This window comes from Ursus maritimus, unplaced genomic scaffold, assembly GCF_017311325.1.
Source record: "Ursus maritimus isolate PB19 unplaced genomic scaffold, ASM1731132v1 scaffold_23, whole genome shotgun sequence".
NCBI lineage: Eukaryota > Metazoa > Chordata > Mammalia > Carnivora > Ursidae > Ursus > Ursus maritimus.
Genome location: NW_024424786.1, coordinates 43,856,656 through 43,879,003, shown reverse-complemented (window position 1 = coordinate 43,879,003; position 22,348 = coordinate 43,856,656). Strand labels below are relative to the sequence as shown.

The following is a 22,348-nucleotide window of genomic DNA, read 5'->3' as shown; positions in this document are numbered from 1 at the left end:
ACCCGGGCGTCAAGCCGGCGGCCTGTGCAAGCTGAGCTCCACTGGGGGCTCGAGTGCGCTGCCAGTGAAACTTCCCAGCTCGGAACAGGGACCCAGGAGGCTGTGTGCCCAGCCAGAGGCATTCCAGCTTCCGCTTGGAGCCTCCTGGGCCCAGACCGGAGGGGCTGGGGGGTAGGGGACAGCTGACCAGTGCTGAGGTCTTGAGGAAGGCCAGGGAGGCTGAGAATGAGGAGCAGAGGGCAGCAGACGCTCAGAGGTACTTCCCAGTGGGTCCAGAAAGGTGAGGGCCGGCCGTGGAACCACACAGAACTACCACCTCCCCATGCTTGCAGCAGCCACAGCAAGGGATCCTCCAACGTAGCTTGAGTGCCTCCCGGAGCGGGGTGCTCACCACCTCCCTGGCTGGCACAGCCTAGCCCTACACAGCGCTCGCTGCTGGAAATCTCGCCCCGTGCTGAGATGATGACTTACAATTTCATTCACAGCCTTGTTTAGAAGACCGCCTTTGCCCACCGAGAGACGTAACGGCGTTTATCGTGAGGCTATGCTTATTTCTGCCTGCATCTGTCCCCCACTCTGAGCAGACGTCCTGGAACGCAGGGGCTGCCTCCTCGCTCTGCGGCCGCACCTCGCAAGGCAGATCTAGCACAGTCCACGGCTCCCAAGCACCTGTCTTTGCCAGTATGTGCGCGCTGATGCCACTAACACTCCCTCTCCCGGCTCCCCGGTCCTCGCTGGAGGAAAGAGGTTTGAAACCTTCTCAGCAGAACTCCCGTGTTCCCCAAATCCCACAGATGAGCCCCCACATGTAGAAATCAGTAAAAGGGCTGCTGCTGTTTGAAAGCTAAGCCAGGACTGGGTGAGGCGGGGGAGGCGTGCACAGCACCAAACCTGCGGACTGGCTCAGGGGTGGGCAAGCGTGGGGTGGGCCCCCAAGAGAGGGCTCCAGTGAGGGCACTGTGTCCAGGCACCTCCCTCGCTGCACCCTCATCCTGGGGTAACTGTCCTGTCTGGTGGGAAACCCAGTGTGAGAACCACGGGGAGACCATTGGGTTTTAAACTTTTAGGCCCAGACTGTTTGCTCTGACAAGTGGGACAGACGAGCCCAGAGCCACCGCCACTTGGGAGGGAGGGCAGGGCTGGGCTGGGTCTGGGCAGGAGCTCCTGGGAGCCAGGGTGGATGGACAATCCTGGATACTCTCGATTATCCGAGTATGGACAAGCTGCAGGCACTCGGGGCCATTCCGAGCCCCGTGGGCGAGGGACAAGACTGGCCGGCCTCCTCCTGATGGCTGGGGGGTTGACAGACCTGCCCCTCTCCAACTCGGGCATGGACTGCATCCACTCTGGGGTGACGGCCCGAGAAGGAGGCGCAGCGCCCCACGCTCGTTCCTGGAGGGGACAGTGAAGGTGCTAGTACTTATAAGACAACACTTGCGATGGCCAGAAGCCAACGGAGCTCTCAGGGCTGTGGAGCAAGAGCCGCGCCCGGCGCCTGGCGCCGAGGACTCGCCACTGATAGCTTTCAGCCAGAGACGCGGTAATTACAGCCCAAGACGGCTCTGCGCTGAGTTCTGGCCGCTGCCGGCTTCTCTCACCGGGCGGGAGAAAGTGGGCCCTGAGCAGTGCCTCCGAGGAGACAGGGCCCGCACCTATGAACTACGTTCTGTTCGGAGAGCTGGCTGCAGAGGATGTGTGTGCCGGGGACACAGTGGGCCTGCTTCCTCCCCACCCTGAGGTCACGCAGGACGGGCAGAGCCCCGGAGATCGAGACCCCCTGTTCACAGTAGGGCACGGGCTGTAACTGTACCGGCCCTCCCTGGGCTTCACTAAAAGCCGGCTCAGCCACGCCCGCCAGCTCTTCTCAACCCTGGGAATGGCCGCGCGAGAGCAGGCACAAGGCGCCGAGTCCCTTGCAAGGATCAAAATGTCCTTTCTTGGCCTGAGCCCTTTGTTTAGAAGAACAGTCACCTGAAGTCTGGGGGCTGAGTTCCTCTTAGAGCTTCCCGTGGGGAAAGTGGGACTGAATGGGACAAAATCGGGGAGCCTGGGGCTAGGGAGGGAGGTGACAAGGTCTTCTGACTGCTGCTCTGGCCCTTCCCACCGGCCCCCTTCCCCGTCTGGCTGCCCTGCGCCCCCCTCGGGATAACAGGGTTTCTCACCATTGGCCCAAGCACCTGCCGTGGAGCTCACTTTGGTCTCGAGTGAGAGCCCCCTGGCCACTGTCCCCATCCAAGCTGAGTCAGCCCTCCCTCCACTTTCTCCCGAGCTGCCTCTTACATCTGCTGTCTCCGACTCAAGGATGAGACACAAAAACACATCTGATACAGCAGCCTGACTGCACTGGCTTCTGATTCCTCTGGATGAGAACACTGAGTTCTTAACAGCAGGCCTTTGCTGGGTCTCTGAGATCCCCTGCACCCTTCCCACCTCCTCCCTGCCTCTGGCAGACTCCTTCACCAGGCCCTGCACCCCTGCCACCGGGCCTTTGCACATGCGGCTCTTGCTTGAATCCTGGATTGTAAGCTTCCAAGGGCAGTGGATTCGTCAGTTTGCCTCTCGGGCTTCCCCAAGCACAGGCCCTTTGTAAAACTGACTGATCACTGCCCCCCCCCCCCACGGCCAGCCCGCCCCCCTCCCGGCCAGGCGCCGTCACATACGTCTTTACTTCTCATTCCGCCCCACGTGGTAGGCAGTGCCACCAGTGGGTGTGACAACAGTGCAGGACCCCTACTGACTCAGCTACACGCTTGGCCTGGGCTGAGGCTCTGAAGCCAGCACCTCGGACCCTTGCCATCCGCTTCACCGACGAGGAGGCTGAGATTTCCAGGGATGACGGGGTGCGGTGGCAGAGCTGGAGCCTGAGTCCCGAGGGTATAAATACCCACTGGGAGGCCCAGGCTGACAGTCATGGGGCACTGAACCGTCTAGCAGCTCAGGGGTTCAACACCCCCAGGTCACCCTTGCTCACGGGTCACGCTATAGACCACCGGTGGGCCCTGGCTTGGCAGCCACACGGGCCCAGGGACCCTGAAGGGGCCAGTGGCGCTGGCCAGGGACCCACTGGATGGCGCTTGTGGAGATCCACCCCCCACCCAAGCTGGCAGAGGTGGGGGGCTGCGGCGCCAGGCCCAGGGCACGAGGTCTCGGGGCAGGAGACCCCTGGGCAGGGGCTCCTGCTAAGGACACCAAGCTGCTGTCTAGGTTGGAGGGTGGTGGGCGCACAGCATCTCAGGGGAGACGTCCCGGCTTGCATCCTCACCAGTCCCCACCCCAGAGCTGGCAGCCGCTGCCTGGTGCCCCCCACTCGGTTTCCAATGAGTGTGGAAATGTGACCGAGGAACCAGCCCCGCTGCTCAGCCTTCCTCACCCCTCCTGGGCCTCCCGAGACACCTCTCAGCTCCTCTGCACTCCCTGACTCCAAACCACAGAGGTTCAGCTCACCCTGAGCCCCATGCTCCAGGGAGACCGGGCCAGGCAGCAACCTCAGCCCCCGGGCTGCCTGTCGCTCCCTCCCCTCGCTGACAGTTCTCTCAAACACCACCTCGGTCTGAACAGACCGTCTCGGGCAGGGAGGGAGGCTGCCAGGATATGCAGGGCCGGCTCAGGCCCGGTGAAGATCCCGGCATCAGCCCTCTCCTGCCATGGAAGCTGGTTCTGCCCCTGTGGTCCTTTCTTTCCTGGGACGACAGACCTCCCTGAGCCTCCAGCCTCCCCAGAGCAGCTGCCGAGTTGGGAAGCCCGGGTCCCGACTTCGATGATTTGGAGATTCTGAAAAATCCTCCCCAGTCGAGAGTTCTGGAGTGTCGTTGACAGCCCATTCCACTCAGCAACGGAGTGCTAGAACCAAATTCTCCGTGCCCGGATGCTCACCTGTCTAGATCACACTGACAGGTGAGAGCCGCACACCTCGCTGGCCGCTGGCCGGGGGCAGCCTCCGTCCCCATCTGCAAACCGAGCAGCTTCTCAGCCCACCACTGCCCCCACTGGGTCGATGCTGTGTGTGCAGAACCGGGGGGGGGGGGGGGGGGGGGGGTGGGGGGGGTGGTCCTTAGCAGCAATGTGAGGCTCTGGACATGCCAGCAGGGCTACTCCCAGGCCCCTCTGTTTCTACACCGAGTCCCCGCACCGCAAATGCTCAGTGCCTCTGCCCTTGACATCTTCAGAACTCCGCTCGAGGGACTCACACCTCTTCCAGGAAGTCCGCCCTGACTTCCTCCCACAGGCATCCTAACCCTTAGATCCTGTGCCCTCTCTGCGTCCAGCTCCATCTCCTACCCGAATCCTCCCCTGGCAAATGGCAACACAGGGCCACGGAGGAGGGAACAGGCCAGTTTGCTAATCCAGAAACATCTGCAGAAATGCACCTGGCCACCACTCACCCACCTCCCACACCCCCCACATCTGAGTCAGGTACCAGAGTAGGGAAGCATCCTGAAGGACAAGCTACGTGCCTTGGACTTGGGGTTGCGGTGGCGTTAAGGGCTCAGGTTCTGGAAACCGCATGTTCCATCCTCGCCTCGGACCCTCAGGAGCTGAGTGACCCCAGGAAACTCACGTCAACTGTCTCTGGGCCTTGGCGTCCCTCCCCGTAAAGTGGGCACGCAGAGCCTGCAGGGGGGCTGCGAGGACCTGGTCCCAGGAAACAGGGCCCATTTCTAAGAGCAAAGCACCCTCCTCCCCTTTCATAAGGCGTGGGTCAGAAGAACCAGTCTGCATCCAGGATGCAGCACAGATCCCCCTCACCTGCGGACGCAGCGGGCCATCATCTCCCCCGACCCTCCCTCCCATGCTCGCTCCTGGCAAATGCTGTGCAACATCTCAGGGAGGAAGGAAGGACACGTGGGGACTGCGCCGAAGTTGCCCCTGCCCCACAGACCCAGGGCGGCCGGGCTCTGCTCACCCCAGAGGGCCATGAAGACTGAGAAGAAGACGGTGGCGGGGTTGTCGAAGAGGTGGCTGGCCCGGGCCGTGGCACAGGCTGAGCTCATCTTCCAGTAGCTACAGGTCTTGTCGCACAGCGGGCACATGGTGATGTTGTATTTCTGGTCACACATCTCCATGCTGGAAGACAGGAAGGGGCCGTAAGTCCCCGCGGCCAGCACGCGGAGGAACCCTGCGCCGGGAGCCACGCTGGGGTGGGAGAAGGTGCTGGAGCCAGCCGGGGGTCGGCGGGGTGACCCCGGTAAGGCCCGCCAGCCGGCTGCAGCCAGCGCCCGCGTCCCTCGCGCGCTCCAAGGCCGGCCTCAGACACGGGTGACACGTGCGGTCCCGGGGAGCCTGTGCTCAGAAGGGCCTTGGCTTGATTTCATGCCTCTCTGTTACCGCCTCAAAATTCTCCATGAATGTGAACAAGGCTCCTGCGTTTTCATTTTGTACAAGGCCCGCAATTTCTGCAGCCGACCCTGGGTGTGGGCCGGTCCAGACTTGCTGCGTGGCCGGAGATGGGCACGTGAGTGCTCACGTCTCAGGGGGGTCCTGAGGCGGCAGGACCCACAGGCTATATGGGAGCTGCCTCGCAGAAGCAGAAAGTCGGCAGCCAGCTTCCTTTGCCGGCTGGGTGCTGCCCGGGTGTTCACGTTATAAGGCCCCAGAAGACAGTGAGAGGAACAGGTGAAGCCACCAGAATGCTGTAACCCGTGCGCCTTTGCCCGTCCCAGGCGTGGCACATGCAGGCTCAGTTGTCCCGGTGGGGATGCTGTGGGGCAGCTGGACTTGGGCGCAGCCCAGCTATCTGCCTCAGGGGGTTCTGGATGCACAGGGGAGACAGGCAGCTGGGCTGGAAGGAACACATTGACAGGCAGCCCGGGGTGGGGGACATCCACCATGCAGGACTCGCTCGGCAGCCGAGGGGTGCTTGGTCGGGATAGTGGGTCCTGTTCCACACAGGGTCCTACCCTGCTGGGCAGACGTGAAGTCTGGGGCTGGAGTCCAGCTGCTACGGAGGGGCTGGAGCGGAGCTGCCGAAGCCCAGCGGCTTTCACCCTCCACCGGCACCCTGGCACTCAGGCTCTCTCCTGCTAATACTGAGAGACGCCAATGTTCAAAGGCCATCAGTTGTGTGAGCTGGAGACTGCAAGGGCATCCACCTGGCCCAGACCAGCTTTGGGGACTATTATAATCCCACCTTTATTGATGAAGAAGTAAGCCCAGAGAGGGCAAGTAAGATGCTGAAGGTCACACAGCAGAGTGGGGATTGGGCCCTGGTCTCTAACTGTAAAGCCCAAGGCCTTCAAGGCTCTTGCATTCTGCCCAGAGACGGGGCTCTCACCTACCGCTCCTGGGTCCTCCTTTGGCTCTTCCTGCCCTCTGTGCCCCTGGCCAGGCCCTTCAGCCTCAGACTCAGTTTCTCCTTCTGGGAGACGAGGAGAGGGGCCAGAGTAAGGTGCCCCAGCTCTGGCCTGCCCTGAACTTTCCCCTCCCTGCTAACTTGGACAAGACACTGAGCTCTGAATAGACACCAGGCAGGAGTGCTCATTCCCAGGGGCTAAAGTAGGGAGGGGGGTGTTTTTGTTTCTTATTTCTGGATACACTGAACTTATGCATACAACCATAGCCGGCCCACAGCAGGACACCTGCTGAAAGGCGCTCGGGGACCCCCCATGTGCCAGCCCAGTGGGCATTCCAGCTCTCTCTTCTCTTCCCAGTTACACCATGAAAACCCTGTGTGCCAGGCACAGAGGTGGAAAGATGATCGTGGCAAGGAGGCTGCTACCCCGGAGCACCTGGGGAAGTGAGTGCACATGCGCGCGTGTGTGTGTGTGTGTGTGTGTGTGCATATGGGTGGGAGAGGGGCAGGCACACACGGGCAGTGGGGCTGCATGGACCCCAGAGCCAGCCAGCTCTGGCTTTAGGGCTCGGCCCTACCATTTGTAATCTGGGTGGCCTGGGACAGGTGACTCAAACTCCTTGGGCCTCAGTTGCCCCATCTGTAGAATGGGGGCACTGGGAATGAAGAGCGCCCATGCTGCTGGGCTGTTGGGACATTGGGGAAACTGGGGAAAACCCATGAAGCCCCTGAGCAGTGGTGCTCACCGTTATTACCCTGGCAGTAACCAAGCAGAGACAGCTGCTGGGAGGGGTCCATTTCCCGCCCCTCGCTGAGCTCCCTCTCTTCTGAGGGCCCATCCTGGGTGGCAGGGGCTAAAGGCCCCTGTGGTCACTGTGCTGCCTGGGGCCCCGGTGACCTGGCCGGAGGGTGGGGGGGCCCAGAGCCCTGCGGGGGGCAGGGGCCAGGCCGTGCAGCTCTGCCTGCCGGGGATGGCCTGCTGCCCAGCCCTCCTCCCCGTTGGCATAAACAAGGCCAGACAAAAAGCCTTTTTCTACTGGTTCTAAACCCTCCACCTCGCCCTTCATCACCCACAGCCAAAATAAAGACAAGGAACGGGAAGGTCTGTTCTTTGGAGGGGATGGGCCAGGTAGGGGTGGCAGCCGGCACCTCGAGGGGCAGGGCCACCGACTTCCTTACAAACATGGGTAGATCGGACTCCAAGGGGGACACACACCTCCTGCTTCGCCCAAGGCACCAACCGGGCAGAGCCCGAGGCCAAGGTTGGATGGGCGTCCAGAATCCGCCGTGAATGTGGTTCGCATCCCTGGCTGTGTGTCAGGAGGCGGCCCTGGCCTGGCCTCGGGGACCTCGGCACCCTGGTTGTGCAGGCGTGCCCGGGCCAGAGCCTCCCAGCTGAGACTCTGCTGGCTGCGCTGCCCCGGGGGGGAGGGGGAGGTGAAGCCCCCGGGGGGCCCTGCCACTTCCCACGTCCTTTCGGGCTTTAGAGCTAAATCTACATCACACCTGGGCTACCCCGATGGCCACCGTCGGACCCAAGCACAATGGCCTCATGTCACGTTCGCCCACAAAGGGACAAGCTTCCTCTGGTCTGTCTGTGCCCAAAATAGTCCTGGAGGGGACGTAAGCCAGATTCCTTTAACGTTTTGATCCCGGGGGGGTGGAAATATTTTACATGTTACTCATGCATCGAAGTATCATTTACACAAAAATTTGCCGGATCCGGCTTTTCTGTGCTGCAAAGCTGTGACGAGCCAGGCTCTGGGCCAGGTGCGACTCGTTTGAACTACAGATGAATTTTCCAAGCCATGGCTCTGCTTTGGAGACACGAGGCTGAGTCGTAAGAAATATAACTGATGTCCTCGAACTTCCACAAGAGCCCGCACGCTGGTGGGCGGCAGGGCCGGTGGGCCTGGCAGCAGCGTCCCTGACCGGGCGGGGAACACGCAGCACAGTCACCTCGGGCTCAGGGCCACGGCTCTGGCACGCGGCGGGGAGAGACAGGACACTCCCGTGCACACCGAGGACGGCGGCCTCTGGATTCCATTGCTTGACTCATGTTCTGGCTGCCATTTTGGGAGAACCACACCCCAGCACGAGGCCAGGCTGTCTCGGGGCCCCCGGCCTTCTTCCAAGAGCTCCCCATGCCTGATGTAACCCTCGGGGAACAGCGGCACGAGCGTCAGCTCTGTCCCTGCAAAAGCACCCAGGGCCACGGGGACAGGGGAAGCCGGAGCGAGAAAGGGACCCGGCAGCCCGAGTCCATGCATGAGACCTCACCAGGGCCCTTTGTCTCATCTCCCGAGCTCACTAGGAAGCAGCGAATCTTCTTGTCACCGGAGGACTAAAAACTCTTTTAATAAAAAAGAGGGCAGAAAACCTTCCAAGAAGAGAAAGGAGCTGGATGCTTGTTTTACGACTTCCTCTGAACAAGAGTGTCTCCTGGGCCGTCTGTGCTCCGAAAGGCCGCCCACACTCTTGGACGGTGCTCCCCGCCTCCCCCCCATGCCCCCTCCGCCCCCGGGGCCTGCGGGTTCAAGGACCTGCCGGGGCCACAGCCTTGGGAGGAACGCGGCTCCTCCGTGAGCAGAGGGCGTGGGCAGGGAGGGGCTGCCCGCCTACCTGGGGATGTTCTCATCGACGGTGGCACATCCGTACAGGAACACGATGACGCCGACCACGGACGCGGGGATGAGCATCTGGGTGTACACGCCCAGCCAGGCGAAGTACAGGCCGATCTTCTCCCCGAAGTACTTCCTGCACCGCAGGGCAGAGCCGAACAGAGGTGAGCTTATGCTTGCTGCACTCGCGTGTGGGGCGCTCGGCGCCTCCCTGCCCGCAAGGAGCAGCTCGAACCGGGCCCCGGGTTCCCCCGAGCAGGGCTAGGGAGTGGGCGGGGGCTCTGGGCCATCAGGGGCAGGGAAGGTGGGCCATTCCGTTTGTGACACCCAGGCCGGGGGGCGTGTGGCGGGCTGCCTGGGACGTCATCACCCCGTCCTGAGCCCCACTCGGCGTAAGAGCTGGAATGAACTCTGGCCTGCAGGCACCGAGAGAACCAACCCTCCTCACATTCAGCGTCTCTGACGCCTTCAGGGGCTTAATAATTTTCATGGGCTGGACTCTGGTCTGCAAGTCCCCACAGGACACACATCTGCTCGCCTTCCCGCCCTGGGAGAGAGGACAGCGTTCTCCTTCCCCTCAACCCAGTCGTGCAAGGAGCCCCACCAGCTACACAGCAGGGTCGAGCTGGGCTGGGGATTCAGGAGAAGAGGGTGAACATGACAGGAAGGGCCCATCCTGCGGTAAATCCGCGGGGCTGTGGGCGACCTGGGGCCTCCTTCCCAAGCTCCTCAAGTTCATATGGGTTTCCAGGTGCTGAATATTCAGTGCGGTCCAAACCAACTGACATCCAACCCGGGACTCGCCTCCCACAGCCTCTGAGCAGCCAGGCCCGCTCCTTCTTACCTGGCGTCCCCTCTTACCTGACCAGGTCGATGGGCTGGTACTTATAGAAGACCCTGTAGCTCGCCCACTCTTGGTACAGAAGCTGGGGGAGAACAAGAGGGGAGGGCTTGTGAAAATGGAGCTTTGCTTCCCAGAGCTGATGGACTTGGCTCACAGCAACATCATTCATTCATTCATTCAACAAATGCTTCCTGAGAGCCGGCCATGTGCCTGCTACTGTGCTGGGTACTGGGCTCTCAGAGCTGAGCATGGCGGACACAGCCCCGAGCCCCGGGGCTCCCGTCCTGGCAGGGGAGACCCACATGAAGCTTTCAGCTCCGGTAAGGGTCTCAAAGAACCCACCGGCAATGGGAGCTGAGCTGGCCCGGGAGCAAGAACAGGCTAGAAGGGACAGAAGCTTCTAGAATCATTACGGAAGCCTCACGCTTCATGATCTGATCCAGAATTGATCTAAATTGGGCCAACCCTGTGAGACTTTTCCACTTAGGGTTCTCGGCTGTCCCTGTCAGACATCGTGCCATTCTTGATAAAAGACAGAGACCACCCTGCTCTGGAGCAGAGAAACGGCAAGACGTTTAAAACTCTCCTGGGATGCAAAGAGAGCTCGGCGTTTCTCTCCTGAGATGGGCTGTCTGATTAACACAGCTTGGTGAAATAAATTAAATCCACACACACCCCGTCACCCCCCAGGCTCTGGGCAGGGATGGTAATGAGCTGGATGGATCGAAAGCCTTGTATGAACACGCAGAGACTGTCCTAGGAAAGACACCACGTTGGGATGAGTGGTGTTAAGAGAGAAATCCCACCCGTGTGGGTCAACGATGCTTTACCAGCCGTAACTCAAAGCCTACGTCACACAGCTGGACCCCCTGTGCCTGGCCGCCCACCCGGGCCGGCTTCAGACGGGGAACGGGAGGGAGGCAGGCGGGAGACTGCGCCATGGGCTCCCTGGGCTCCTCTGTGTCCTGTGGCCTGCCTTGTGTCCTCTTCCCTTCTCTCTCTCTCTTTTTTTTTTTTTTTAAGATTTCATTTATTTACTTGACAGAGAGACAGCCAGCGAGAGAGGGAACACAAACAGGGGGAGTGGGAGAGGAAGAAGCGGGCTCCCAGCCAAGGAGCCTGATGCGGGGCTCGAACCCAGAACACCGGGATCACGCCCTGAGCCGAAGGCAGACGCTAAACGACTGCGCCACCCAGGCGCCCCGTCTCTTCCCTTCTCTTAACACCTGAATTTAAAACAGGGGAGCAGGGTCTCCCATAGTCACACTCTACTCTGGCCCCATGACAACCCCCTGTTTTATATCATCACCCCAAACACTCTCTGCTATGGACTGAATGCGTGTGTCCCCCCAGAATTCATCACATTGAAGCCCTAATCCGAAAGGGACTGTGTTAGGAGATGTGGCTTTTGCAGACAGAATTCCAGTTAAATGAGGTCGTACAGGTGCGGTGTTGACCTGCCAGGACTGGGGTCCTCACGAAAAGAGACGCTAGTGCTTTCCTTCTGCACATATCCACAGAGGACACCGTGAGAAGGCTGCCGTTGGCAAGCCAGGAAGAGGGCCCTCCCCAGGGACGACCCAGCTGACTCCTTGACCTCCAGCCTCTACAAGCGGGAGACAATGAACGTCAGTGGTTTAAGCCCCGGCCTGTGTATTCCGCTGTCACCGTCCACACTGACGAATGCCCCTGCCCCCACCTCCCCGCGGTCTGGAGCTGATGGCTTCATGTGCGCACAGAGACCATTAGGTAATTATCCAAAAATTAGCAGTGTGCACGAAGGCTCGCTGGGAGGGGTCCTGCTCCCACAGACCAGGGAGTCAGCTCTGAGAAATTATACTCAGAAGAACACAAATGCTGTGTTTCCTCAAGTCAATGCACACATCTGCTGGGATCTCTGTAAGAGGAGCCGTCTTTCGATTTTACGTCTTTCTGTGAGTGCTACAACGGGATGTGCTCAGCAGGGCCCACGTCTTGAAGGACTAGCAGCAAAGCTGGCTGCTGGGTGGGGGCTCTGCGGCCTCCTGAGGAAGCAGGGTGCACGGGGTCCCCTACATCTCGGAGGAGAGAGGTGGGAGTTAAAGGCACTGCTCCTGTGCGGGGATGTGGGCTCTGTTGGGCCTCCAGTGTGCGTCCTGGGCACTGAGTCTGAGTCCTGAGTCCTGGGTGGGGTCCGGTCTGAACCCCTCCCCTCTGAGCCTGTGGCCTCCGTTATTCTGGTGGAGGCTGTCTTCCTCCCGGGTCCGAGGGGGATTCCCCAGGGGCTCATGCCTCATGAAAGCCAGAGGACTGGGGCTTGCTGTGTCTCAGCAGGCCTGGTTATGTGGACAACAGTGAAAAGCTCCCAGTTTCACTCTGCAAACGGCAAACTTGGATGAGTGCACAGACCATCTCTGGAAAAGCAAAGTGGCCATCGCTGACCAGGGCGGCTTCTTCCCCTCTGTCGAACCCGAGCTGGAGGTACAGACCACACGCACACCGCAAGGCACACCAGAGATGGGGGCAGGAGGAGGGAGGAGGGGCGGGTGGAGGGGGTCAAAGACTGCTGGGGTACAGAAGGCCCTCTCAAAGGCATGGCCTCGTCACGCTGGTCCCTGTGTTCCCGGGCCTGCCTACTGACACCGGCCTGCGGCAGGCCGGCCACCGTTCACGGGTACACGGCACAGCCGGGGGTACACCCTGGCTCTCTGCACAACTGCTTTACCTCTGTGGAACGTTCCTCCTGCCAAGAAGGGAACATCAATCACCCTGCCGCTGGCAGAGCGGAGAACTCAAACTCAAGATTTCCCTGTTATGGCTGGCAGGGCTCCGAGGGTGCACCTCAGCCTTGCAAGCAGGGTAGGAGGTGTCAAGGCCCTGGGGTAGGCCACTGGGGAGCTGGCGGCTCCAGTCACTGTGACCCCGGACCTCAGACGGATCCTGGCTCAACCCGCCGGCGTCTCTCCTGCCCAGACCTCCCACCTGGGCCCACACGGCTGGGCGGGCCTGCGACGGTGCCAACCCTGTCCTTAACTACTGTGTATGGACTTGCCCCTTGCCATCTCTCCCTGAATGGAGCCCAGGAGGGCCAGGTTTGCCTGGTCCGTGTTATCCCCAGAGCCTTGCACAGGGCCTGGGGCAGGTAACAGGGTCCCAGTAAGTAACTACGGAAGGAAGGAGGGAGAGAGGGAAGGAGAGACAGAATGATAGAGGTCAGGGTCCTGTGGTTCTCAGTCCAGCATGGGGACGGAGACAACTCAGTCCGCATCTGGAGTAACTCCCCCGCTCCACATCCCTGGACGAGGGACGCTCCCGCTCCCAAGGGCCCCGAGTGTCTATGACCCAGGGGTAAAGCTGACTGTTTGGACTACGCTCAGCCTTGGCCCTGGCCTCTTGCTTAAGCATTCCTACTGGTGCTCTTCCAGCTCGGCACAGAAGGGCCTTGGCTTGGCTGCCCCCCCTTTCCATCCTGTGAGGTATCCAGGGCCAGGCACTGGGGGCTCCCCTGCTACGGATGGGACCAATAATGGGGAACCACCGATTTGTCACTGGAAAGGCAAAATACTCAGAACCAGGTCACTTATGATGGAGCCACATGGGAGAATGAAAAGTTCTCCAAGGCTCTAAGTTAAGACCTAAACACCCATCTGGGACATTCCTCCCACTCTCCCTCCCTCCGTTCCATCTATCCACCCACCCACCCAGCCATCTATCCACCCATCATCCACCCACCCGTCCATCCTACCTCTATCCATCCACCCATCCAATGCTCTAGGACTACCCCCATGGGCCAGGCCTGGTACTCACAGCTGGGACATTAAATCCAATGGGGGTGGGGAGGATGGGGGGTGGGCAGCATCCAGGCAGATTGAACAGGTGGGTCCGGACAAACCTAGAACCATGTTTGCTGGGCCTGGTGCCCAGTGGTGCCCAGTAAGGAGCTCCTGAGTGAGGAAGTGAATGGGATCGTTTTGGCAGCGGGGGACTACAGCTGACTAGTCTCAGGTTAGTGAGGCGGCCAGCGTGGCTGGTGCACAGGGAGGCAGGTGAGAAGGTCACAGCGGCCTGTGACCAGGAGGACTGAATGAAGCCTGAGAGGGGGTCACTGGTGCCCAAGGAGGAAGCATTTGTAGGTGGAGGAAAGGAACCAGCCATGCGGCACAGGGCACAAAGGGATGAAGGAGGACGGACTCCAAGGCCAGAGTTGGCCCAGGCAGGCCTGGGGAGGGGACGGTGCTTCTCTCACAGGATGGAGTTGGGGGGGGGGGTTCTGCAAGTCACTGGGTCTCAGACAAATGCCAGATGTTCCACTAAAAATAACCAAATATGTCATTTTTGAGCTAAATCAGATAGCATCTTCAGCTGGATTCCCGGGCGGGCAAGTTGTATCCAGCACCAAAGGTTTAAAAACACGTATGGGGGGCTGGCGGGAGGCAGGAGCGGAGAACATTCCATACACAGAGGTTCCCAGCCCGAGATTTGGGACAAGGCCACCATTGTGAGGTTCCCAGGGAAGAGTCTCCACCCACCGCCTCTGAAGGATCTGCTCTTAAGGGGCAAACACGGGTCCATGAGGACTGTTCCCCCAGCTAAAGGAAGTCTTCACTTGTTCGGGAAGTGGGAGGGGGTAAGGTGGGCTTGGGGAGGAGGCTGGAAGCCAGGCGCTGGCTTGTGTATGGGATGGCGGGGAAGAACCTTCCGGAGGGAGGAGGACAGAGGAGAAATGGCTGCAGTGGGGGGTGGGGATGCGGGGGGTCTGGGCACATAGGATCAAGGAGAGCACTGAACAATAAACAGATCACTCGGTGTCTCCAAAGGCATAACCCTGGGAAGACCAGCTCAATACCTTTTCCATTAGAAAGGGTTCCAGGTCAAATAAGTTTGAGAAACACTGGGTTGAACCATGTCCACGAGTCTCCCCAGTGTGCGGAGGGGGCTGTGGCTCTCTGTGTGGCTGGCCACAGCAGGCCGGGAGCCAGCCATGCAGGATTAGGCCAAGTGTCCACAAGGGGTGTGGCAGGTTGATCAGCCCGGGGAGACACAGGTTTTGGGGCCAGCGAAGAAGGCCCAGGTAGAGAAACACACCCTCTTCTTCACACGTTCCCTGCAGCCCGGGCACCTCTCAGACGCGGAGAGACAGGCACAAACCAGCGGGCCGGGGTTCAGCCCAGTCCCCCCAGACATGGGGCGGGAGTGTTGCTGCCCCAGGGGCCACCGCGTAGCCCCGTCCCGCCCGCGGCCCTCCATCCACTCCACACCCACTCACTTTTCTGTCGTTGAAATCCACGTTTTCACCTTCGTAGTCTCCCTGTTCAGGAGAAAAGGGAAACTGTCAGTACTTGATAGACCTTGCAAGGAGCTCAAATCTGCCATGCTTCCAAATGTAAGCGCCAGCCGCGCTCGCGGACACAGGCAGGTAACCCCAGAGAGCAGTCACAGGCCAAGGAAGGCTAGCGGGAAGGCTCTGCATTGTTTCAACAGGGTGAACGTGCGTCCCACCCGCCAGGAGGCCCCACAGTCTGGCCCTGCCAGGACCCCTGGAGGGCAGGACGTTTTATGGTCACTGTGCACAGAGATCAGTGAGTCCCTCACTCCCATTTCACACATGGCAACACTGAGGCTCAGCGAAGCAAACTGGCTTTTCTGGGACAGACAGCGAAGCTGGTCAGACCTGGGACTTGGAGCCAAGTCTTTAAATCCAATGGAAGAGAAGGAGGGCCTGAGGGTTGGAAGTCGGCCCAGTACACCAACCGTTGGTACCAAGGACTCAGGGGGCCAGTGACAGAGAGGCCCCGCGTGGCCCCGGGGTTGCTGGCCTGGCCAAGTGAGCCTCACCGGGTGGAAAAAGGTTTGAAGCCCCCCGGAGGTCCAGCAGGGTCCTGTCCCACCCACTGGCCCCTTCTAGGACCCTCCTGTCCCCTCCAGGCAGGAGCACTTGACCACCAGGTCAGCGCTCCCGCTGCCCCGTGTCTCGGAATGACGGCACGCTGAGACCAGGGTCACTGATGTTTCCCCCGCACCCCCCGCCCCACCTCTGAGCTTTCCCAGTGTGTCTTCTCATGGCCGAGACCGCCAGGCCATTCCAGCAGAACTCTGTCTGTCCAGGCCCTCGAGGGGGGCAGATGCCAACCAGAAAGGAGGCCACATAAAGCAAGCGACACATGGCAAGCAGCGAAGAGCCCAGCTCCCGAGCCCGGTGTGTGACTTCCCCTCCTTCTATGTAAGCGTGTGGGGCACCCTCCGACCACCTTGCAGCCATTTCTCTTCCCAAGTGTTCGAACGTCTGCTTTGGGACTGAACAGGTAGGTGCCCTTCAACTGTGGGGACAATTTGTGCAGGTAAAATGCCGTATTCCCTCAAGATGCCCAAAGCCCTCCCTCTGGCGGCAAAGAACCTGGACGCAGGGAGGGCTGGGCGCCACCGGGGCAAGCTGCGGGGGCAACTGCAGACTCAGTTTCCCTGTTGGTAAAGTGGGCCTAGACCCCACACGGAGGTCTTCTCCACCGCCGTGTGAGTTCAAAGCTGATGGTGCGGCAGGTGGTTTTCCCTGGACGGGCTGTCAGATAAGGACAGGCCCTGGGGGCCTGACTCCTGAAAGCGTCAGTTCCAGGAGGGAGCCCGTGGCCTCCAGGGAAGGAGGAGGTGATGGCATAGCTGGGGGGTGGAGTAGCCAAGTGTCGACCAGGGCCTGCTCTGGCCCCACTCCCCTACAGGGGCTGTGTGGCCCTGAGCAAATTAGTAGACCTCTCTGAGCTCCGTCTGCACCAGATTAAATAAGAAAAATCTCCTACTCAACACAGTTCTTTGCATTCAACAGGTGCTCAGAAATGTTGATTTCTCCCCTTTCCCTTTCAAGCCTTCAAGGGCTGACTCCAAACAGGCAGGGAGGCCCAGAACTGGGCCCTGACATCTCAGCAGGGGTCACCAGCTGAAAGGCCCAGCAGTCTGTGAGCGGGCCTAGGGGGGCGCTGCATTCCTGGAGCCAGCGGGGGTGGGGTGGGGTGGGGTGAGCACCTGCTGATGGAAGCGTGATGGACAGTGATCGAGGGCCCTTCAGCTGGGACCGTTGGCCGGGACCTGTGAGGTCTGAGCCCTGCCCTTGAAGCATGCAGCAGGTCACTGGCCAAGGCCACTTACTCCACACTCCCCAAATCAACACTGCATTCATCAAGCACCCAGTAAATGCCAAGTGCCAAGGCTTTCATGAGACACATGCCCGAGGAACGGTGGCCAAACAGTGGTGTTTTTGTGGGACAGGGAACCTCAGAGGCTGGGCGGGTAGGGGTGGGGAGGCAGGGAGACATCACCCGTGCAGGGGCAGGGCCAGGCAAGGGGGAAAAGGAGGGCTTTGTGTGGATGCTTTGTCTGTCCTGGGGAGCGGGGGAGGAGCTGCCAGGTAGAGGAGGTGGGGAAGAGCATGCAGGCAGAAGGAACAGCATTCTGGAAGGCACAGAGGTGGGAAAGCCTGGTCAGTGGACCCCAGCTCCCCACAGTGAATGATGAGGGGATAGTAGCAGGTCAGTCATAGGTCTGGAGAGATGGCCCTTTGCTGTTCTGGCAATTGGGTTTTTCCAATCCAGTGTCTTACTGGAAGCCCTCTCACTTCTGTGCTCCCTCTGATGCCCGCTGGAAACGATTCCCCGCTTGTAGATGGGGTCGCGAGGTGCAGAGAGGACAGGGGCTGCCTCCACTTGGGGCCGCGGAGGCGCGTGGCCAGGACTAGACTCTGGGTCCCCTGACTTCCGGCCCTACCCTTCTCTGCTCTCTCCTGCTTCGTGGTTCCTAGTCCTTGGGGCAACACCCATTTGGAACGTTCCAGAGGTTCACAGTCCGGGGTTCCCACACTGCTCTGGGCCCACAGTGCATTCCCGTGCCCCGATGAACCCTAGCCCCTGTTTCCATAGAAACAGCAAGAAGAGACTCATCCTTCTCCACCCTGACCGAGCCAACGCGCGGCCGTGGCCACAGGCTATATTTGTCGGGGGATACCAGAGGGATTTGGAGATCCAGTTCAGGAAGCTGGCCACTTGCTCTGCAGAAATAGATACACGCAGAGCCCCAGTCACTCAGCCAGAGTGGGGGTGGGGTGGCCGGGGAGACCCAGGCAGGGAAAACATTTCGTGGACTGGCCAGCTACAAGGTTCACACCCCGTCCGGGCAGCGTTCCTGCCACAAACGCCCCTGCCTCGGTGGGCTTGTTCTGCAAGAAAAGATGCCCTGGATGTGAGTGCCTGGCCGGGCGTGCCTGCGTGCAGCTGACATTTACAGAAGAGCCAAAGCAGGAAGCTGAGACCGCAGGATAATTAGAGCTCCCTGGAGGTGTGGCCCGTGGGGATTTGGGGCCTCCAATGACGCAGGCGCGAACCCTTTGTCAAGGTTACTTACATCGTGCAGGGGGTAGGCAGCCGAGTAAACGCCATTGGCCAGCAGGCTCGTGATACCTTAAAAATAAAGGCAGAGAGGATTACAGACCAGGTATGTGCCCCACTGCTCTCTTTGCAAACAGAGCCGTCCTAGGACCGTGTCAGTCGCCGAGAATTTTCTCAAAGCCCCCTGCACCTGGCGGCACAGAGCCAGGCCACCTTTGTGGCGTTTCCTCCCCGGGTTCAACTAGGAGACGGTGAAAACATGCTCTACCGGCAGGATTAGGAAGACACAGAGGAAACCCCAAGAGACAGTGACGCCGGGGAGGAAGGAGGTACCCCCGAACCTGCAATTCACCAACTACCCACACCTGCTCGAGGGCAAGCCTACAGACGAGAAAGATGGATTTCAAGTGGTTAGAAAAGCTGAATCACGAGAAAAATACGGGTGGGAAAATTGATGGTGTCGGAAAACACACATACAATTTGGAATTAGATTTTAGGTTGATTGGGAAAGCCAAAGGGGAGGCCTGCAGGCCCCATGGGGGGGCGGAGGCACTTACCGTATTTACTACATTTTCGCCTTTTATTTAAAAGGGCAGAGTCCTTCTTTCTTCCCTCTCCTTGCCCTCCTTGCCCTGTTTGTACATCGGGCTATTAGTTACATGAAAACGTCTGAAAGGACCAAAGCTGCATTTGGGGGAGAAAGCGTTCGCTCATGGCAGTCCGCACGCCTGGGGGGCGGTGGGGCAGTGGCCACGGCCTCGACGGCCGCCCCAGACCCTGCGCTGTCACCACACCTGCGCCTCCCAGAACCCAAAGGTGTGCCTTCAGCTCCGGGCCCCAGGAGACACCGTGCTGTGGAGGGAAAGGCAGGGCTGGCCACGCCCTTGGGGGCCAGTGCTGCTCCAGAGTCTCCAGGAGCCCTTTGCTGGCCACAGAACCCTCGGCCTGGCCAAAGAGGCTTTGTAGGTGGTGAGTGGGTCAGCTTTTTCAGTGGCCTAGCTGGCCCACCCTTTACTATGCCACTGGGAAATGGTGGGTAAGTGTCTTCCTGAGGTCCACTTAAAAACAGACCATCTCCTCTGTTAGTGATCTGGAATGATCAGGGTACCTGAGGGATGCTTAGAAATCCCAAACCAGAGACAGGTGGACGTATCCAGCTAAAGCCCACATGCATGAAAATTCATCTGTAATAAAAGTGGACGTGGATCTGATTCAGATTTGATGGCTCCTTACTGTTCCTAGAACACTCTCCACACGGTGTTGCCACAGGGCCTTTGCACAGGTCTGGACCCCTCTGTCTAACCCCTCATTTTCTTCAGATCTCTGCTCAAACGTCCCCTTCTCAGAAAGGCCTTTTCCGATCATTGTTCCTAAATCCTCCTGGCAGCCCTCCCGACCCCCACAAGATGATGTTTTGACTTTTCTGATTATCTATTTCTTCCCCCAAAATATAAATCCCCTGAGGGTGACAGAATCCATCCATACTTGCTGCAAGTCGAATGCGTGAATTTGGAGGTGAGTAGGGCTTTCGGACAAGGCACCGAGGCGAAGTGGGGGTGCAGACGAGGACCCTTGATCTATGCGCTCTCTCACCAGGTTTGCCAGAGATGCCCGCCCCTGGGGACGACCCAGAGCAGGGATCAACTCTAGCTGAGAAGCCCCCAGACCCTGGGCTCTTTGCAAACCTTCAGGCAACCATGCAGGTTTGCACTGGAAGGGACCCCACAGGGAACGTCCAGGCAGACTGAGGTCTGGGACAGGAGCCACACTTCCTCCCACCTCTGCTGACCTGGGCCACTCTGAAGCCTCTCCCTCTGTCTACGGTGGGCCAGGCTTACGGTTGACAGCTTTCCCAGGCTCCTCTTGGCCCCTGAATGAGACCACCCATTCCCACTGACTTAGGACATGGGCTCAGAGATTGCAGGCCTGGAAGGATTCCCTGTGACTGGCCATCGGCCTTACTGGCCAGGGCACCTGCAGCCCGCCTGACCCTGAGGGCCACCCTCTCCTGCCTGCGTCCTGGGCCTGGCCCCCAGCACTCCCCCACACTGCTACTCTCTGCTTACATCCTGGTAGGCATTCTCCCCTCTGCAGGAAGCCAAGTGTGCAAGGATTCTCCGTCCTGGATGCACAGACCCTGCGCCTGCCAGCGCTGCCCCCTGGCCCCGGAGGGTGTGCAAGGCATTCCTTTGCTCTGAAGTGTTTGGTTTTGGCGACTTCAGCCTACAGCTGCGGGGCGAGGGACCCATGCTGGGGTGGGGGTGGGGGTTCGACTCTACACGCTTCAGTCGGGAGAATTCTGCATTTGTGGGGTGGGGTGTGCTATAAACCCCTACACAAGGCGCCCAGCTGGGATGGTTTCATGGCAGGTTCTGGAATCGGGGTGTGTGTCGAGGACACGCCTTTCAGCAAGGCCCGGTGTGGGGCTGTGTGGGACCCCGTGGGGCGCCTTCCGCTCCACGCTGGGTGCATGTTTGGCTGCTTCCCAGCCACGGGGAGCTGCTTTGGGCTGTCACCCCCGGCCGGAACCCTAACTACTTCCTCCTGGACTGGGAGGGTCAGCAGAGGGTGATGGCGCCCTGGTCGCCCCTATAGCTTCCCACAGCCAGGATTTACCACTGCGGGGAGAGGCTCTGACGCCACCACGAACGGCACAAGCTGGAGAAGGGCACGTTGGTGCCTCCAGCGCCAGGCCATAAAACGGCCCCGCGGTCCTGGAACAGCTCTTCTGTCTCAAACGGCTACACCGGCTTAAATCAAAACCTTCTAAAAACCCCCAAACGGTCTGCCTGCCTCCCACGGAGATGATGGGAGGCAAGATTAGCGCTGGGAGGGGAGCACTGAGCTCAGGCCCCAGCAATGTCCTCACCCATGCTGTACTTGGCCTTGGTACACGTTGTTCTTTTCAGGATCTCATAGACCTGTTGCAGAGACAAGAAGGAGGGGCGGACAGTTACTTGAGGCAGCCAGGGCATGCACAAACAGTCACACGACGGCCGAAAAGGGACTGGTCGAGCATGACCAGCAACAGCCACCCACTCTCCTCTGAGAACAGACGGCAAGCCTTTCTACGGATGCGCGTCCCCAGCGCCAAGGGTGTGCTGTTCTGAGGGAGGAGTCAGCGGGATGGGAGGACTCCCATCTCTCACTTCCCTCCATGAGGCATCGACCGCATCCTGCTGTTCAGCGTTGAGAGTTGTCCCCTGCCCCTCGAGGGACAGGCCACTCTCCCTTTCGGCTAGGAAGGGAGTTGGGATTCAGACCCATGGGGACACAGCCAGTAGGACCCCTCCCAGGCGTAGCCCTGGATGTTCTAGAAACCCGAGGTGGGGGCAAGTCTTAGGAGTCCATTTACCCTGCATCAGGAGGTGGCAGAAGTCCCCCTGGAAGGCCCCACACCATCCCAGCCCCGCCCCTTTTACTAATAAAACATTTTACTTGGTGGCCTCAGGAGCCCAGGCTTGGGAGTCTGCCGGCCTCTGTCCTGGCTTCACCACGTGCAGACATACCATCTTGGGCAAACTACCTCATCACCCTGGGCCTTAGTTTCCCCATCTGCAAGATGGGGTGAACATGACTAGCCCTCTGCCACAGACATGACAGTGAGAGCAGCAATCCTCCCTCCAAGCCCTCAGCTCCCCCTCGGCTGCCAGGGGCCCCCGGTCCTGTCCCTGCTCTCCTGCATCCCCATCTGTCCCGGCCCTGGCCCAGCAATCCGGCCTCCTGGCTGCTCCTCTCGCTCGCTAAACCCTGTCCCGAGGCCCAGGGCCTTCACCCTTGCTGTTCCTTCTGCTAGAAGCGCTTGGTCCCCGAGATTTAGGCGGCTCTAGGGCAGCTGCTACCCCGGCTGCCCTGCCCGCCCACTCTGCTCTCGTCCCGGAGTGCTCCCTTGCACCTGCTGTAAAGACACCCATTGCCTCCTCCCTTGCTCTCACCAGTAACTGCCAATGACTGCGTGAACGAGCCACTCAGGCAGTCGGCCCCCTCCCCGGTACCCCCGAATCTAACTGGGGGCCCCATCCTGACCTTGCTGACTCCCCTGGGACTACCACCTCCCATTCACCTGTGGTCACGACCCCATTCGTGACCACCTGGAAGCCCACATCTGCCCCCACCTGCCCTCCCACAGCTGGCCACTAGCCATCATCTTTCTCGAACTGATCTGACCACATCCTAAACCTTGCTCTGCAACCTTCTATGGCTCCCTAGCGCCTACAGGCTGAAGTCTGAGTCCCAAGACCAACAC

At 59.9% G+C, this 22,348-nt stretch overlaps 1 protein-coding gene across 1 annotated transcript in view; it reads right to left on the bottom strand.

Annotated features, from left to right (window-relative positions):
• Nucleotides 1–22,348, bottom strand: part of ANO1 (anoctamin 1) — an 83,100-nt gene that overhangs the window by 35,700 nt on the left and 25,052 nt on the right. Inside the window, exons 6-11 of the mRNA XM_040638789.1 lie at nt 20,972–21,023; nt 18,119–18,174; nt 15,000–15,041; nt 9,772–9,836; nt 8,912–9,046; nt 4,904–5,064 (exon numbers count right to left, since the gene is read on the bottom strand). Of these exons, the coding sequence (XP_040494723.1) occupies nt 4,904–5,064; nt 8,912–9,046; nt 9,772–9,836; nt 15,000–15,041; nt 18,119–18,174; nt 20,972–21,023 (511 nt within the window). The remainder of the gene's footprint in view (nt 1–4,903; nt 5,065–8,911; nt 9,047–9,771; nt 9,837–14,999; nt 15,042–18,118; nt 18,175–20,971; nt 21,024–22,348) is intronic.